This window comes from Phoxinus phoxinus, assembly GCF_949152265.1.
Source record: "Phoxinus phoxinus genome assembly, chromosome: 13".
NCBI classification, from domain to species: Eukaryota; Metazoa; Chordata; class Actinopteri; order Cypriniformes; family Leuciscidae; genus Phoxinus; species Phoxinus phoxinus.
The window spans coordinates 6,992,412-7,010,473 of NC_136888.1; the positions used below are offsets into that span (position 1 = coordinate 6,992,412).

At 42.1% G+C, this 18,062-nt stretch overlaps 2 protein-coding genes across 5 annotated transcripts in view; one reads left to right on the forward strand and one right to left on the reverse strand.

The window, feature by feature from the left end:
- LOC307009107 (uncharacterized protein) overlaps nucleotides 1–18,062 on the forward strand; it is an 82,366-nt gene that overhangs the window by 27,949 nt on the left and 36,355 nt on the right. The gene's annotated exons all lie outside the window — the stretch shown is intronic.
- On the reverse strand, nucleotides 11,612–14,976 carry LOC307009503 (general transcription factor II-I repeat domain-containing protein 2A-like; the record flags this gene model as incomplete). Its single annotated transcript, XM_079633295.1, has 3 exons — nucleotides 11,612–12,592; nucleotides 12,710–13,373; nucleotides 14,738–14,976. The coding sequence occupies 3 exons, from the start codon at nucleotides 14,974–14,976 to the stop codon at nucleotides 11,612–11,614; spliced, it is 1,884 nt and encodes a 627-aa protein (XP_079489421.1).

Genomic DNA, 18,062 nt, shown 5'->3' on the forward strand with positions numbered 1-18,062 from the left:
ATCGTGCAGCCAAAACCGTAAGAGCTAGAGACTTGAAACTTTGCCAGATGGTAGTACAAAAATCGAGGAGAGGTTATCAAATTATGAACCCGATTGACCCATAGGTGGCGCTATAGCGACCAATTGCGCGAAACTGGTCATAACTCCTAGACCGTGTGGCCTAGACTCAAGTGTCTTATATCATTGGAAAGCTGGACACCTGGAGAACAAAACGTATATCTCCGATTTAATTTCCGCCATGATAGATTTTCCGCCATTTTGAATTTTGTCAAAAATCTACTTTTGCTAACTAGTCCCTGGTTTTTTGCCCGATCGGAACCAAACCAGTGCAGAAATGTTCTCTGGAATCTTAAGATCAATAATGATCGAAAAAAAGTTGAAATTTCGATTCACGGTCGCTAAGGGGCGCAAAATTAACGTTGTGGGAGGAGCCTATTTTACTAAAATGCCTATAACTCGAGAAGTAAATGAGATAGCTTCACCAAACTTGGTAAACATGTGTAGGAGGTCAATTTGAGGTTACGATAAAAAAAACGCGTCGATTGGCCACATGGTGGCGCTATAATACAAAAAAAAACATATAAACACCTGACCGTTTGTCCGATTGACCTGAAATTTGGTATGCAGTGTCTTGGCCCAAGGCCCCATGTATATGTAAAAGGATATTGGCGTATCTCAAAAAACATGGCCGCCATTGACCAATGTAGTTGAATCACCTATTAGACCAGGTTAACGGAGGCCAATCAGAATGAAACTCAGTGGGCATGTTCAACTCATGGCCCTAGAGGTCTGTAAGAGTTTTGAAAGAAATCGGACACTAGTTGGCGCTAACGAGTTTTAAGGCTCTGTAATCACGTGGTGTCACAAATATCGTCACAATATGTATATCATTTGATAGATCTCCTCATGCTGAACATATTTGCCTCAAGAACCACTGCTGTCAATCAAACCGTTTATTAAATATTCACGAATATGTTAAAAACCTACTTTTGCGAACTAGTCCCTGGTTTTTCGCCCAATCAGAACCAAACCAGTCTAGGACAATTCTCTGGACTCTCTAGATCAATAATTATCGAAAAAAAGTAGAATTTTTGCATTTGGTTGGCTATAAGTGGGTCATTTAGAAAATGGGTGTGTCAGAAAGCACTCAAAAGCCTATAAATCCTAAAAGAAAACTCAGAACTTCACAAAAATTGCCGAGCATAAGTGTCCTAACATGGTGAGGAAGCATGCAAAGTTTCATGGAGATCGGACGAAATTTGCCTCTATAACAGTTAAAAAAGATGAAAATGATATGAACAACAGCATATTAAACCAATAAGTGGTCTTCTACTGCCCCCCTGCTGTCATTTCATCATACTACTCCCTAATATTGTTATATATTTCATATTTAGACTTTATAAAATCAGTATTTTAACATTTACAATCACATTTTATCAAAATTCATCTATTGTTGTATTACTATTGTGTCACACTGAGAAATGGGAAGCCTGAAAGCGAAACTATAACAGTGGCCACGCCCCCCCAGTACAAATTCACTCATATCTCGAAAACGAAAAGTCGTTGCGCGCTCAAATTTTGATGGTAAGGTCCTCTTCAGGCTCTTAATCAAAATCTATTTCGCGGAGCTCGGGAACGCCCCCCCGCGAATGTCAAATTCGCGAGACCTCCGACCTTTGATCGACTGTAACTCCCGAACCAGACCACCCCGATCCTTGTGGAATAGCTTGTTGGAAAGGGCTCGTCCTCATCTAGATTCGATTCAATTTTGGTGTGATTTGGCCTGGGGATTCCCGAGATATAAGCCAAAAAAGAATTGCATTTGAACGGGAATAACTCCCGGCCCCAATCACCCACCAACACCAGGATGGTCTCATTACACAGGGCACCTCGAGCACTATCTAAGCTCCGAGTTTCAGATTTTTTCGCCTTCTCGTTCCCGAAATATAAGTGAAAAACCAAATTTCCATTCATTCATTCATTCACTTCAACTATAAGATGGAGGCTGTACCACTGTTGTCCACTAGAGAGAGCAGCAGGATTATATTTGTAATGTTTATATCAGCTTTCAGCTAACAAACAAATGCTTAAAGCTATATCTTTGTTATTTTGATGGACGTGTAATATGTGTGTAAGCATGCATAATGGAGTTAACATGGAAAAACTGGTTTTCTTTAGTGCAAAATACTGGTAAACATCAAGACTTGTAAAATGAAAGTGAGCCAATAAGTGGTCTTCTACTGCCCTCTGCTGGACATTCGACTTATTAATAGTCTTTTCACATGTGCTTTTGCATTCATATATTTAGACACTAATATATCCCTTATATATTAGATCCCTTATATAACAATTACTATTATAACACAATCATATTTTGTCAGTTGATCACTTCATTTGTTCTGATGCTTCACATAATTGCTAGCAACGTGGTAAATCATGGTTATTAAAGCTAGAAACATGGAAAATCATAGTAAATAGGGTAAATCATGCTAGAATCCTGGTAAATCATTCTAGAATGTGGTATATCATGGTAAATCAAGGTAAACTAAGATCAATCATGGTAAACTATGGTAAATCATACTGGAACATGGTAAATCATGAAAAATCACACTAAAATGTGGTATTTCATGGTAAATCATGCTAAAACATGGTCTATTCCATCTATGATGTCAGTGGTTAAATGCTTGCTACATAAAACTTAATGTCTTTTGATGCTTAACTGCCTTGACTACCTTAAAAGCTTGAACACCGCTAAATGCTGCTAGTTTTTTTTTGTTTTCTTTGGCAAACGTTTGTTAAACATGAAGCAGACAAAGTATCAGGGTCCCCGCGGATCCTTAAAAAGTATTAAAAGGTCTTAAATTCGATATTTAAAATGTAAGGCCTTAAAAAGTCTTAAAGTCTTATTTTTACTTATGAAAAGTCTTATTTTTACCTATGAAAGGTCTTAAATTTTAGATGACACTTTGACGACGTATCTAAATGCTTTCCAAATGAAAACTATCTAATTAGCGTACGTATTATTTTTATTATTCTATCTTTGTGGATTTGCTTGTTCACGTGACAATTCGCGTCATTTACGGCAGCGTATTAGCCTGCGTCTGTCTCCTGCACGCGAGAGGAGAGGATAAGAGATCGAGTAAATGTCAGATCAATAGTAAGTTCATTCTTTGTGCTTAGGATTGTCTATGAACTATGATGATATTGTAATCATTGTTTTAACTACGTACGAGGCACCGCGAGTTCGAGCTGACATCGCGTTTGTCTCTCATGCTTGCTTTCACTGCGTGATGTGTCAGTGCCGTTATAGGTAGGCTATGTCCCCAAATTAGTTTTTGTCTTATTATATTTATATCATATTATGTTGTTATATTAGAATATCACGAGCAAGAGTGCCGTTTTCCTGTGCACATTTGCAAATGTGCTATTTATTTTATACAACAGTTAAATTAACAATAAAGTTAACATTGTGTGTTACTTTTTATATTGTCAATATTGTTTGTTTCCCCCTTTATTTCGCCGACGAGAATTTCATAATGAAACTGTAGTCCAACAGACAGCGATTCTTTTTTTAAAAACTGAAATCCGCGTTTTGAACGAATCATTTGATTCAATGAATGAATCGGCCGTTTGAACAAATCGGTTGAATAAAAGTCCAACAACTCGCTTAAGACAGTGACTTACTGCCACCTACTGGCGGGTTTAGTTGCATATTTAAAGTACCCTTTAATTAAAATGTAAAAATTATAAATAATTTCATACTTAAATATTGAATAGCTTTATTTATGCAATTGCAAATTAAGTGTAAATATAGTAATGCCAGTTTGGATGCCGCTTCTGTGTCACCTCTGCACTGCAAGGATGTTTTTTTATTTAATTATTTAATTTTACAGTGGTACGGTCTTATTCTAATAGAATTTAATTTGAATGTTCGAATTTGACATAAAAGGTGATGCATACCTCTAAATACGTTTAGAAATAATTTCCATATTTAGGTGAAAATGCCCCTGGAAATCAATTTAAGGTGGCAAATATTGCCCCTTAATACATTTTTTTATTTCAGTCACTACTGTGAACTGACCACTGCATAGATAGAATATGTTAAATATGAATATCTTTGTGAGTCTGCTGTCAACAACAGGCCTAAACCAGCCATGGTACCAGTACAAAATCAGTAAAATATCATCTAATTATCATCAACAAAACTTTGAAAATATCGAGATATATTTTTGTTAATATTGCAAACTCCTAATGTACGGTATTAATTTTGATTTCTTCAGGTCTTAAAAAGGTATTAAAAAGCCTTAAATTTGATTTTAAAAAATGTGCAGATACCCTGAAGTATGTAAACTGATTGTGTTAGATCGGAACTGATTAAGGTTAAAATGATTGAGGTTAGATTGGCCTTGATATTGAACATAGGCCAGAACATGTTTGTATAAAAAAAAGATACTACAAAGGGCATTTTAACAGCAACATAAATAAATATAGCTGCAAACAGCAATACGGGGCCAAGCCCTGCAAGGCACAGCAAGCAAAAGCCGCTGTAGTGCAATGCGGAGCCAGAAGAGCAAAACATCAGAAATTGAATGTACATCAAAATTGTACCATGCCAGACTCGAACCCACTGTCTATGGGTCAAGAGTCTGTCACTTATCTCATTGCGCCACTTGGCAGACGTATGTTTTTACAGCTGCTGAAATCCAATAGTTTCAAGAGAGAATCAAGTCAAAATTAAGAATTTTGAAGTGAATGCAAAGCATATTGTATTAAAAAAGATTAGATTAAATCATCCAAAATTGGTCAGATTACTTCTCTATTACCATCAATATAAGTGTGCCAAATTTCATAATTTTCTTACTTGTGGATCATAGGGCTGCCATTGACTAACATTCTGGAAGAAGAAGAACAATGAATTTGTATGTAAAAACACTGCATGTTGTATGTGACAGCTTCAGGTGAGATTATTCTTGGACACAATGCCTGGAACAGATGCAACTTCTGCATCTTTTCCTGCCACAGTACCTCATGCAGTCTGGGCACGTGTCACACTGAGTGGCGAACCCACAACGCTAAGCATTGGGATCCGTGGTGTAACACGTTGAGCTAATCACTCATGCGTGTTCGCCAACCTGAGTTCACAAAAAAGTTCCATAACATGTTAGCCAGATTAGCATGCTATGCTAATGTAGCTTATGGTTATTCTTATAGCTGAAGAGCCACATTAGAAAGAATGGCATCTGGTTAGCATGCTAACCAATTATTATGCTAAGCTAATTAGCATAAGGCAACAAACACAGAAAAGGTCAACTTCGAAGATGAATATCTCTGGAACGGTAGTGAATATCAAAAATCCGTTCAGTCATTTCTGTGCGGCTCAGTCCAAAGAACATCTGGTCAAATTTTGGACAAAATTTAGCAAGATTTGAAGGAGTAACGAAAAAACTGTTTTTCATTTGTTCCAATATGGCGGATAGTCACATTATTGGAAAATGACAAATGAGATACCAACGGAATCAGCATAAGCCAAGAAACATAATGACGTAAAGAAATAAAAATTTTAACAATGTTTTCAAAAGTTATAAGCGTTTTTGCAAAAGAGCTAATATCTCTGGAACACTAGGTGGCGCTGTGTTCAGTCTTCTAATGTACCTTCAGGTAGGGCTGGGCGATATGGCCAAAAAAAAATATCACTATATTTTTTTTATATCAGTCGATATCGATAATTATCGATAAATGTCAAATCTTTATTTATTTCAAGTTTAAAGACAGATTTGTACTCCTAAGTGAAAGCTGTAGAAACCAGAGCGTGTTTTTAAACTACTCTTTATTGTCAGAACATATCATGACAAACACTTGCCAAACAGGTGAACATTTCACAAATCCATGGTAGAACATTCAAACATTTGTCATTTTTCCTTAACAAAATAAATATCTTTATTTCAGTAGTATTAGCTTGAGTTAGGATGCAGATTTACTTTATACAATTTATGTTCATTAACAAAAACAGTAACATCTGTTAAAAAAAAGTAACAACATTATTTTTATTTGGTAAAATGTAATATTCTTTAGTTTTATTAAAATTAACCATTGGTCATCCAGCATCATGCATTTAGATCATCATGATAACCACAGATAAAATGTAACTTTATGGTTTCTATGGTATTTATGAAAACCAGTAGCCTAAATACATTATTAAAAACTGTAATTATATTCCATTAGTCCTTTAATACATTGTCTACATTAATAATATTATACAATTCAATATATATATATCCCACATTTCATGATGCAGTTAATATTACTAGGCTAACGTTACAGTAAATCCGTGGTAAATGATGGGAATGTGTAGACGGAAAAGCCTTCTGACTGTATCGTTGCGCACAGTGTTTCTCCTGTTCGTCAGCGCGGTCTCATCTGCCTTTAAACTGGTTTAAATCACTGAGACATTTGTGTTCCTCGCTGAATTCAAGCGCTTCTCACTGGATCTAGTGACCGAGGCGGATCAGAGTAAACGCGTCTGCTCGAGTGAACTCGCGCTGCGCTGCCGTTTGGACTTTGAGCCGAGCGGATAAACGGTCCGTGTGGCGCGCGCGGTTCAAATGAGATTCGTTCCGCTTTTGGCGCAAAAACATTATCGAACATTATCGAACTCTTGATATCGTTTTATCGAGATAAATTATATCGCGATAATTATCGTTATCGTTTTATCGCCCAGCCCTACCTTCAGGGCATTGTGTCGATCATCCATACTAAATTTTGTAAGATATGTCAACTAGTTTAAAAGTTATGGCAAATTATGACAGAATTCAAAATGGCGGACACGTGGTTCATCCGATCTTGGATAATTCGGCATGATGCAAAGAATCCATAGACATCACATTTATGATTTTCTGACAAACTGTTCAAAGGTTATTGGCCAAAATAGCAATTTTTCATATCTCATGACTCGTAGGTGGCGCTGTTCCCAACTTTGGCATGGAACCTCAGGTCATGCTTCCGATGAAGTGCACCAATTTTCGTTTCGATTGATCAAACTTTGGCCGAGATACAGCCACTTAGCCAATTTTGGGTGGACCTCGTTAACTTTGTTTGCGGCGACATCATTTTTTTCCCCAGTATAACAAAATTCTGTTCAGTCATTTCTATGCGGCTCAGTCCGAAGATCATTTGAGCACAGGACCAATTTTGGAGGAGTAGCGAAAAAACTAAACACTGTACTTTTCAAAATGGCCACTACTGTAATGGGCAGAGTATGATTTTACTATATTGATTTTGATCAGCTTGATGAGCGGAATCAGGTGCACTAAGTTTCATGTCTCTAGATCAGGGATGGGCAACTTTGATGATAGTGAGGGCCACAAATATTTTATCGTCACTATCAGAGGGCCAAATGTGACTGTGCACTTCCACCAATGGGATATTGGAAAATTAGAGGTACCATTTTAGAAGAAAACAATGTATGTAGGCCTATGTAGGCCCATCACGGACGGATGATGGACGGAGAGTGAACGCGTGCGTGACTGTCGCCGCTACTCACCGGTAGAACTTTTGCATAAACTTTGACAACACCAGCAAATTTTTCAGCCACATAGTGTTTCAATCTGATCAAATTGAAAACATTACATCGCCTTTACAACATTGGTTACTGCTTATGACCAGTAACTGCTGGATTATCGCTCTTCTGTGATCCCGACTGTGATCCTACCATCTCCACCGCTGTTGCTTACCTGAGGATCTTCGCTCCGGTTCCCCAGCCTCTCTCACTTTCCTGTAGCTGCTACATGATGACGTGGTTTCTCCGGTCAATTTTCTGCTTCGTGCTTGGCTGGTTTCTGGTGTCTCCTGCCCACCTGCAAGTCGATGCTCTGTTCCAGTACTCTGTCGCTGAGCTTCTGAAGCTCCGACGCCATGTCGATGTCCTCCAGCCTCCACCTGGTTGCTCCATTCCGTCGGACATCATCTACCAGCCAAACCGGAGATACATCCACCGTGGATCGCGCGGTAAGCGCTTTTATAAGAACTCTGGTTCTTTCATACCAACTTGGTTTACCACACGCCGCCACTCTCGTAACGCTTGCCGGGGAGCTAATCATAGTAGTCTGGCTAGCCTGCCTAAAGTGGCTAACTCTGCTTGTAAAAGTAGCTTTGCCACCGTCAACTTTGGTCTCCTGAACATTCGCTCTCTTAACAACAAGGGTCCGCTAGTCAGAGATGTTATTATGGATTTTAATCTTGATTTTTTTATGTTTGACTGAGACCTGGCAGCTGACTAACGATTTTATTCCTCTCAACGAGTCTGCGCCTCCGGGGTTTGTTTACAATTGCCAGCCCCGTGCTTCTGGACGTGGCGGAGGTCTCGCACTGTTGCATCGCGAGACCTTGAAAGTTTTGCCGATTCCTGCTTCACCTCTATTTTTATCCTTTGAGTATTCTGCCTCATTGTTGCCCGGACCCTCTCCCACAGTTGTGGTCACTGTTTACCGTCCCCCAAAATATAACAAAGATTTTTTGAATGATTTCTCCCAGCTTTTCACTCATCTGTCAACCCTATCCCATAATTTAATAATTCTGGGTGACTTTAATATTCATATGGATAATATCAGTTCTCCGCTCTCCAGAGACTTTTCATCTTGCCTGGAAAGCCTCTGTCTGCGTTTATATATTGACTCTCCAACTCATTGTGGGGGGCACACATTGGATTTAGTCTGTTGTTCTGGTGTCATCCCCTCTGTTTGTAAAACTCACTCTGTTGCCTTTTCTGACCACATGCTCATTACTTTTAACATCACCCTTCCGATATCTAAAATGTCCCTCCCTCGCACCATCTCCTTCCGGAATATCAAGGACATTAACATTGTCACCTTTGCATCTGATATTAATAATTTTCCAAGTGTATCTGCCTGCTGTTCACCTGATGAATTAGTTTCTTATTACAACAAATATCTTCACACTCTCTTGGACACCCATGCTCCCATGAGATCCAGATCAGTCTCTTTCACCCGCTCAGCACCCTGGTTCACTCCTGCCCTACGTCTTCTGAAATCTCAGGGTCGTCAGCTGGAACGCCTTGCTAATAGAACTGGACTCACCATTCACAATAATATGTACAAGGATCATGTTAATCTGTATAAGGACTCCCTCTCTTCAGCTAAATCTGCTTACTACTCTCATTTAATTCACTCTAATCATCGAAATTCCAAAACCCTGTTTTCCCTTCTCACCTCCATTACAAAACCTCCTGATTCTCTTCCCTACCACATGCAATCCCAGGACTACTGCAATAAACTTATGTCCTTTTTTGTTTCAAAAATCACAGACATCCATCAACACCTGACTTCTGGAGCTGCAGCTTCTGGAGGCAACTTTAACACCCCTTATCCACCCCTGACTACTACTTTCTCAAGTTTTGAACTTCCCTCCGTTCAAGCCATTTCGGACATTATTCATAAATGTAAACCCTGCACATGCCAGCTTGACCCACTTCCGTCCACTTTGGTCAAATTCTGTTGCTCTTCACTTGCCCCTCTCATCACTGAGATTATTCACTCCTCTTTAAGTTCCGGTTCCGTCCCCCCTTCACTCAAAACTGCCTCGGTCACACCCATTCTGAAAAAACCTGGTCTGGACCCCACTAATTTCAGCAATCTTCGTCCAATATCTAATTTACCCTTCTTATCTAAAATTCTGGAAAAAACAGTCGCTTCTCAACTTCATAATCACCTCATGTCTAACAGCATCTACGAGCAGTTTCAATCCGGCTTCCGTCCCCTGCATAGCACTGAAACCGCACTCCTCAAAATTTCAGATGACCTTCTCATGGCTTCTGATTCTGGGTTACTTTCTATTCTCATTCTTCTGGACCTCACAGCAGCTTTTGATACCATTTCTCATCCTACCCTCCTTAGTCGATTATCATCTATTGGTATCACCCACACTCCCATAGCCTGGTTTACTTCATACATTTCTGATCGCACACAGTTCATACAACTCAAAGCCCAGAAATCCGTTACCTTCCCTGTCTCCGCTGGAGTGCCCCAAGGATCTGTATTGGGGCCTCTCCTTTTTATCATCTACATCCTCCCTCTTGGTCACATCCTCCGTAAACATAACATTAAATTTCATTGCTACGCGGACGACACCCAGCTCTACCTCTCTACTAAACCATCTTCTTTACTCCCACCAACCTCTCTTACCCTCTGTCTCCAAGAAATCCATTCTTGGTTCTCATCCAACTTTCTCAAACTAAACAGTTCAAAAACCGAAGTTCTTCTGGTGGGCACACCACATACTCTCTCCACAGCTAATACAGTTTCCATTGTCATTGATAATTCAATTGTTCTTCCCTCCCCTCAGGTTAAGAGTCTGGGCGTCGTCCTCGACAGCACATTATCATTCCGCTCTCACATAAATAGCATCACCCGGTCCGCCTATTTCCACCTGCGTAACATCTCCCGTCTTCGCCCCTCTCTCACTCCACAAACCACTGCCATCCTGGTCCACAGCCTCGTCACATCGCGGATAGACTACTGCAACTCACTCCTGTTTGGTCTCCCTAATAAATCGCTCCAGAAGTTGCAGCTCCTACAGAACTCTGCTGCACGTCTGATTACTCGGACCCCCATTTTTCATCATATCACTCCTATTTTGCAACAACTTCACTGGCTTCCCATCAAACAGAGGATCATTTTTAAAATACTTCTCATTACTTACAAAGCTCTTCATAATATGGCTCCTCCTTATATCTCAGATCTCCTCCATTTAAACATCCCTACCCGTTCACTCCGATCCTCCAACACCTGCCAGCTTTCTGTCCCCCCTGCCCGTCTTGTCACAATGGGGAGCAGGGCGTTTAGTCGCTCTGCTCCCCATCTTTGGAACTCACTCCCTCCAGACCTTCGCACCATTGACTCATTTCATCTTTTCAAATCCAAACTTAAAACTCTGTTGTTTAGACAGTCATTTTCCACCTGACCCATATCTCTTAAATGTTGTCTTGCCAATTTTATTTACTGTTTTAATGTTTTTATCTGCTCTGTACAGTGTCCTTGGGTGTCCTGATAAGGCGCTTTAAATAAAATGTATTATTATTATTATGTCTGTATTACAGACTCTGCTTAGTGAATCAACCTGCATGTCCATATTCAACTATTTTTTTCTGCTTCTTTTCATGAATTAATTTTTTACATAAACAAACAAAAACACTACTGTGGCAAACATTTTTTTTTTTATTATTATTCAAGTGCAAACATGTTGGGCTCTCAAAAAACAATGAATGATGGCACAAAACTGAAAAGTAGCCTATTAAGTGAAAAAACTTAATGGAATATTGGAAAATTAGAGCTACCATTTTAGAAGAACAAAACATATATTTGTCTGTAATACAGACTCTGTAATGTTTAGTCAACCAACCTGCATTTACATACTCTATTTTTTTCTGCTTCTATTCAATAATGAACTTTTAACATAAACAAACAAAACACATTACTGAGTAGCTACATTTTTTTTACATTTATCATTATTCCAGTGCAAACATTTTGGGCTCTCAGAAAAACATAAGCATACTTTCCACTATAGGCTATATCTCACCTACAGGGGGAAAAGTTTAAAGTTAATGAGATACTTGTGGTCTCTCCTGCTGGCGTACAATAGACTGGATGTCAATGTCAATGTTAGTGCAACCAATCCTCATGAGCTGAAACAGAACGTCATCGCTGATCCTGTTTCTCTTTTTCGACTTTATATGTTTCATTGTGGAGAAGTTGCTCTCGCAAATGTACGTGCTCCCGAACATGCTGGCCATTGATAGTGCAAAATCCCTGAGAAGTGGAAAGCGGGACTCTGGTAGTAATCTCCAAAATGAAACTCCCCTCTCACTGCGCTTTGCTTGAAAAAACGGGTCTGACTGAATTTCGCAGAGTTCAAGCTGCAACTCGGAGGGTTGCTCGCTGACAGTAGCAGAGAGGGGGTCAGTGAATAACGCTATTCGTGGCTGCATGGCGTGGAAATCATGGAAGCGGCACTTAAACTGCTGCTGTAGTGTTTCGATGTCGGCTCTGTATATGTGAAAAATGTTCTCGCATTCAGGGACATCTCTCCGCATCTCTTCACAAGCGGGAAAGTGTGCAAAATTTTGACGATTGGATGAAAATCCTTCTTTGAAAAGCTCTAATTTACACCGAAATGCATTCATGTGTGCGTAAAGGTCGGATACAGTTTGGCCTCGCCCCTGTAACTTTGTGTTCAGGTGATTGAGGTGTGAGGTAACGTCCCTAAGGAATGCCATATCGCAAAGAAACTCTGTGTCTCGGAGTTTTCGGATGTAGGCACTTGTATCGCCTCGAACACTGTCCTCCAAAAACACAGGAAGTTCGGTGCGCAACGCAAAAAAACGCTCCAGACACTTTCCTCGGCTCATCCATCTAATCTCGGTATGCATTTGTAAATCCCCATACGCCGCGCTCACTTCATCCAAAAAAGCTACAAACCTCCTGTGACTGAGAGACCTATTCCCTCCTCGGATGAGATTTGTAACTTTAGTCACCAGATCCATAACGTGACTGAAGTTAAGTGTCTTGGCACAGAGAGCCTCCTGTAGAATTAAAATAAAGATTAGATTCAGTGCTAAAATCTACACATCCTGTCATATTAATCTCATAAGGCCGCCCATATTCATAATCATAAAAAGTGAGCTGAAGATAAAACTCACCTGATGGATGATGCAGTGTAGTATAGGACAGTCCACCCCACTCTGTTGGAGGAGCCCGGCGAAACCATTGTGTTTTCCTTGCATCGCAGGTGCGCCATCAGTAACGGCGGCTGACAGCTTGTCAAAGCCACCACAGTACTCATTCATAGCACTGTTAACGGCGTTGAAAATATCCGTCCCTTTAGTAGTGTTGTGCAACGACACCAATTTTAAAAGTTCTTCGTGTACAACAAATGAACTGTCAATCGTTCTAGTGAAAATCAGCAGCTGGCTAACATCCATCACATCGGTGCTCTCATCCAACGCTAATGAGAAGTATTTGCAGTCGTGCATGACTTGTTTCAGTTTGCTATCGACGTGATTATGGATGTCAAAAATTCTGCGTGTCACTGTGCAACGGGACAAGGAGACCGTTTCAAAGTTTTTAGCCATATCCTCGTCTCCAAACGATTTGGCCATTTCTATTGCACACTTCTTCACCATTTCGCCATCTGACAAGGGCTTCTTGGCTTTAGCTAGCTCCAGCGCCACAGAGTAAGACGCCTTGAGGGCAGACTCCTGTGTGGATGTTATTCTGGTAAAAATACTCTGTTTATTGAGCTTCACTTTCAGGTCCGCTATAACAGCGGCCCTAGCAGCTCCGGTGTACTTTCCATATTTGTCCCTGTGTGTGGTATTGTAATGTCGACTTAAGTTGAAATCTTTAAATACTGATCTTGTTTCCAGACACACTAAACACATAGGTCTACCTTTGAATTCTGTAAACAGATAATCTGTTTCCCATCTCGTCTGAAAAGTACGATTCTCTTGATCCAGTTTTCTTTTTTTACCTCTCACGGACATGGTTCTCACTCTTCATCATTGACTGTAGTGAAGCAGGTCCGACTAAGTGTTTTGCATGGGAGGCGCCCTCTATCGGTAGACTGTATCAATACCATTTGGAATTTCTTCAGATGCGGTGAAACCAACATTTCTATGGTAGAATTTAATGCTTTACTCTGTATAAGATAAGATCTGTTATACGTTTTCCCCAATATCTGTTTGTTTTATGTTTGATGTTAAATGTCATTGTAAACTTTCAAAGTAAAAAAAAAAAAAAAAAAAAAAACATTTCTATGGTATTTGAAAATTGACCCGCGGGCCGCACTGAGTGAGGAGGCGGGCCGCATGCGGCCCGTGGGCCGCCAGTTGCCCATCTCTGCTCTAGATCAAAGGGTTCAAAAGTTATAACCATTTCAATGTTGAATTTTTGAACTGGTGGTGGCGCTATAGAGTTGGTCCTAGGGACACCAAATTTGATCCAATTACTATTCATGGCCATCTCTACAACTGTGCCAAATTTCATCATTTTCCTATGTACGGTTCATAGGGCTGCCATAGACTTACAGAGGAAGATTAATAACAAGAAAACTAACGGATACAATAGGTGCCTTGCCCCTTCGGGGATTGGGCCCCAATAAAAAAAGATACTACAAAGGGCATTTTATAAATAATAATAAAAAACAAGAACATTAAGTAAAACTGTAAAGTGTGTTTTTTTTTTTTTTTTTACTTTTGAACCATATAAATAAATAGATTTAAGATACTTGCTGTGAAGCACTTTGAAACAAACAAACAAACAAGCCTCTTTCTCTCTCCTACAGATGGCACAGGAGAAGTGGCATCACACAGGTAAGTTATTTACACAGTTCTCCCAACTCCGCATCCGCCCCACTTTTAAAGTGTTCAAAGCTGTCATACACCACATTGTCAAACCCAGAGGTGGTAGGATTTCCTAGTGGATGGACAGTAGGAAAATATCTTCTGGGTGCTTCCGGCCAGTTTTTCATTGGAAGGTGTGTACCTCTTCTGCTGTCCACCACAATTAGGCACGTGGCAAGCCCCTTTTTCCAGCCTCTTGATGAACGTGCCGGTACTGGACCTGAGGCCGGTCTGGCGGTGGGAGACAGCGCAGGAGCTTCCGGGAACGGTGCGTCCGACAGCACTTTCAGGTGAGGCGTCACCCCGTAGTTGGCGTTTTTCTCCTACCTGGCAGCGAAGGTCGAGATGGACTTGGCGTTCAAGATTGGCAGTGGAATGGCGAGACTGCCGAGGATGGGGTCGTCTCTGACTCGGTCTGCAATCCTTTTATACTGTCCCTTCAAAGAAGCCGTGACCTTACTGGGGAAGGTGAGCTGATTGGCCGGCACTCGGTTCTTCAGCATCTTGAGGAGGAGGTAGAGCAGGCGACTGTCCTCGGTCACCTGTGTCGCCTGAGCGTACCTCATGCAGCAAAACTTGGTCTTCTAGGCCGCTCTGGTCTCGGGAGAAACCGCCCCAAGGCACTGACCGAACAAGGGGTAGCCCCACCTGGACTCGTATTGCTTGACTAAGCGGGCGGCGGTCTTGTCGTGGAGAGAGCTGGCGGTGGCTGCGATCTTCTGCCTGAGGTCAGCCGGCACTAGGTGGTGGTCGCTGTTGTCGGCCAGTTCTAGGAGGAGCAAGGCCAGTGCCTCCACTTCCTCTATACCTGGCAGATGTTGATGGCTCATCAGCACGTCTTGCAGGACAGGACTGTCCTCCTCTTCCGCCTGTTTTGCCTGGGTGAAGACAATGTGCTTCCCACAGTCTATCGGGTCCTCCTCTGTATCAGAAGACATGCTGAGACCCTCGTCCGCCGTCTCACTGCTCAGCCGACTACTCTTCACGCGATTGCTCTTCCTCAACTGCAAATATGTAATTGTACTAATCACAAACGTGTCTTCTCAACAATAGTTTTTTTTGTACCAGGTTTGTCGTCATTGTTTAAGTGTGTGATCAAGTACTGTACCTTTGACCGCAAAGACATTAACCCACCTGCATGCAACTGAGGTGCTTGCTCGCAACTGCCCAGTGAGCGTCGACTGCCTCTGGCGACTTGAACAGGTGAATGCCATCGATGTCAAGGCCGGCTGGTCCCCGGAGCTCAGCAAGGATGGACTCTCACCAAAACAGTCTCCTGTTACACATAGGATATATTCTCAGCGTTGAGTGTTTAATCACATTAAACACATTCACACATTTAACACATACATTTTATTTTCAAAGCTGGATCTGACCGATACCTTAGTCATATGTGAATCTGAAAGCCACACTTACCACAACCCCACGGGTAATACGCCTTACATACGGCCTGATCTGATGAGGCTTGAGGAAGGCCATCACCTCATCATCAGAGTACCTGCCGTAGAGCTCTGGGTTACCATTCCTGACCGCCTGGACCAGGAGCATCTTGTCCGCCTTGTTCTAGGCGAGCACGGCACCCGCCATGGCACTCATGAAAGCCCCGTACTTGGCGTGGCTCTGCTTGATCAAGACGGCGTCCCAGCTGTGCAGCCAGTGGCGGATGTCCAGGCGGATGATGGTACCCCTCTTCACCCAGTCACCAAACAGATTCTCCAAGACCGACGAACCACTGTCACTGAAAATGATATGACATTTTGTGTAGGTGTGTTACATGTTGGATTATCCATTTCATCAAAGGTTTCAACTGCTATTGAACTCAACGACAGCCGTTGTTGTCCGCGTACACCACCTTCGGAACAGGAGCGTTGGCACGGCGAAAGCGGGCGACCAGACCTCTGGCCATGCGTGCGTAGCACCCCTCGGACTTCACCACCACTGTGGTTAAGAACTGACCCCACTCATTCAGCACGCTGGTGACGTACTGCATGGTGCCCTGGCCGTCGCCGTAGATCTTGAGAATCTATAAAAACAAAGATCCTGTACTTTGTTGTGCCGTCGATGCACAAGATTTCCCTAGTCGTACTGAGGATTTGGTCCCTGTACACGGGCATCTTCTCCATCTTCAGGATCAGGTGCGCACGCCTCAGAACCTGAGCAGACGTAAGGGGAGACGGGGCGATGGAAGGGGTGTAAGTGCCGGCTGCTCTCGCAAACGACAGGATGAGACGAAGACGATCCAGCCGCTGACGTGTGGGCATCATATAGAAGAGTCTGGTACAGGCCCCGACGCTCCACGTACCACTCGCCGTGGCCCTGCTGCAGCAGCCTCTGCACCTTGCTCATTGAGACGCCGTTGAGTCGGTCACTCATCAGGGTGACCACACTCCTGTCCACAGCACGCTTGCTGCAGATTAAGGCAATGGGCTGGGGCGAGGTTCATCAGAATTTTCGGACTGTACACCATCCAGGTGTACTGTTGCTGGGCACGGTGGGCGCCGTCCTCGTCGTTCACGTGCGCCTGGCTCGGCTCCTCCCTGAGCTTGAGACAGTGTTTGCACATCAACCTCCTGGTCAGCAGGGTGTAATGGAAGTTCAAGTCGTACACTTGACTGGCGTACCCTCTTCTCCAAGTAGTACTCTGGCGGTGCTAGGCAGTTGGTGTTGGGGCAGCGGATCAATGCCTTCATCACGCTGACCAGGCGCCAGATGAAGGCAGGGGTGGTGAAGAAGGAGAGCATGTTGGGCACAGCTCCCTTGACGGCCATAGGAGGTGGGGGCGAGTGGAACTCCATCTTCTCCTTAAAGGGATACTCCACCATTTTTTCATATTAAACTGTTATTCCCTTAACTAAGACGAGTTGATGCATACCTCTCATCTCAGTGCGTGCACTTAATCGCTCTGGCGCGCGGTGACACTTTGATAGCACTTAGCTTAGCCCAGTTCATTCATTAGGGATCATTAGGTATTATGGCGCTTTTCTAACTGGGTAAAATAGATAACTAATGTATGGCAAAAATAGCACTTGGGAGCACTTCGACTTGGCGCAGTAATATCATCACAGTAATATCACCAGGAGTGATGATTTTACCGCGCCGAGTCGAAGTGCTCCCAAGTGCTATTCCGCCATTAGTTTAACATCTATTTTACCCAGTTAGAAAAGTGCCACGTTTTATTTTGTCACCATACTTGGTCGTGTAACTGCCCATGTAACTATTTAAATAGGGGAATTGTGGAGGTGTTTGCTTGCTTTCAACTTCATCTCTGTTTGGTCTGCTTTCTGCAGAAAATAAAACACAGCCATAGAATAATCTCATAAAATAATACTTTTACTAATACTGGTTACTGCTTAAAGCTGCAGTCCGGCACTTTTTTGGGTTTAAAAATATCAAAAAAGACATTTTTGAAAAAAAACGTAACCAGCCAGTGTTCAAAACGATCTGCTTGCCTTACCTCGATTCAAAACGGTAAGCTTGTAATAATGATTTTAATTCCAGTGGTACTGGTGGATTTCCGCGGGAATTTCGAGCATGTCTTTGCGTCATTACGTCACTTCTGTACACATAGAGAAGGAGTCCCCGGCTAGCGTGTGTGGATGATGGTGGAGATTTAGCTTAGCACTTGGTATGGCGGATCCCGAAAGTTTAAAGC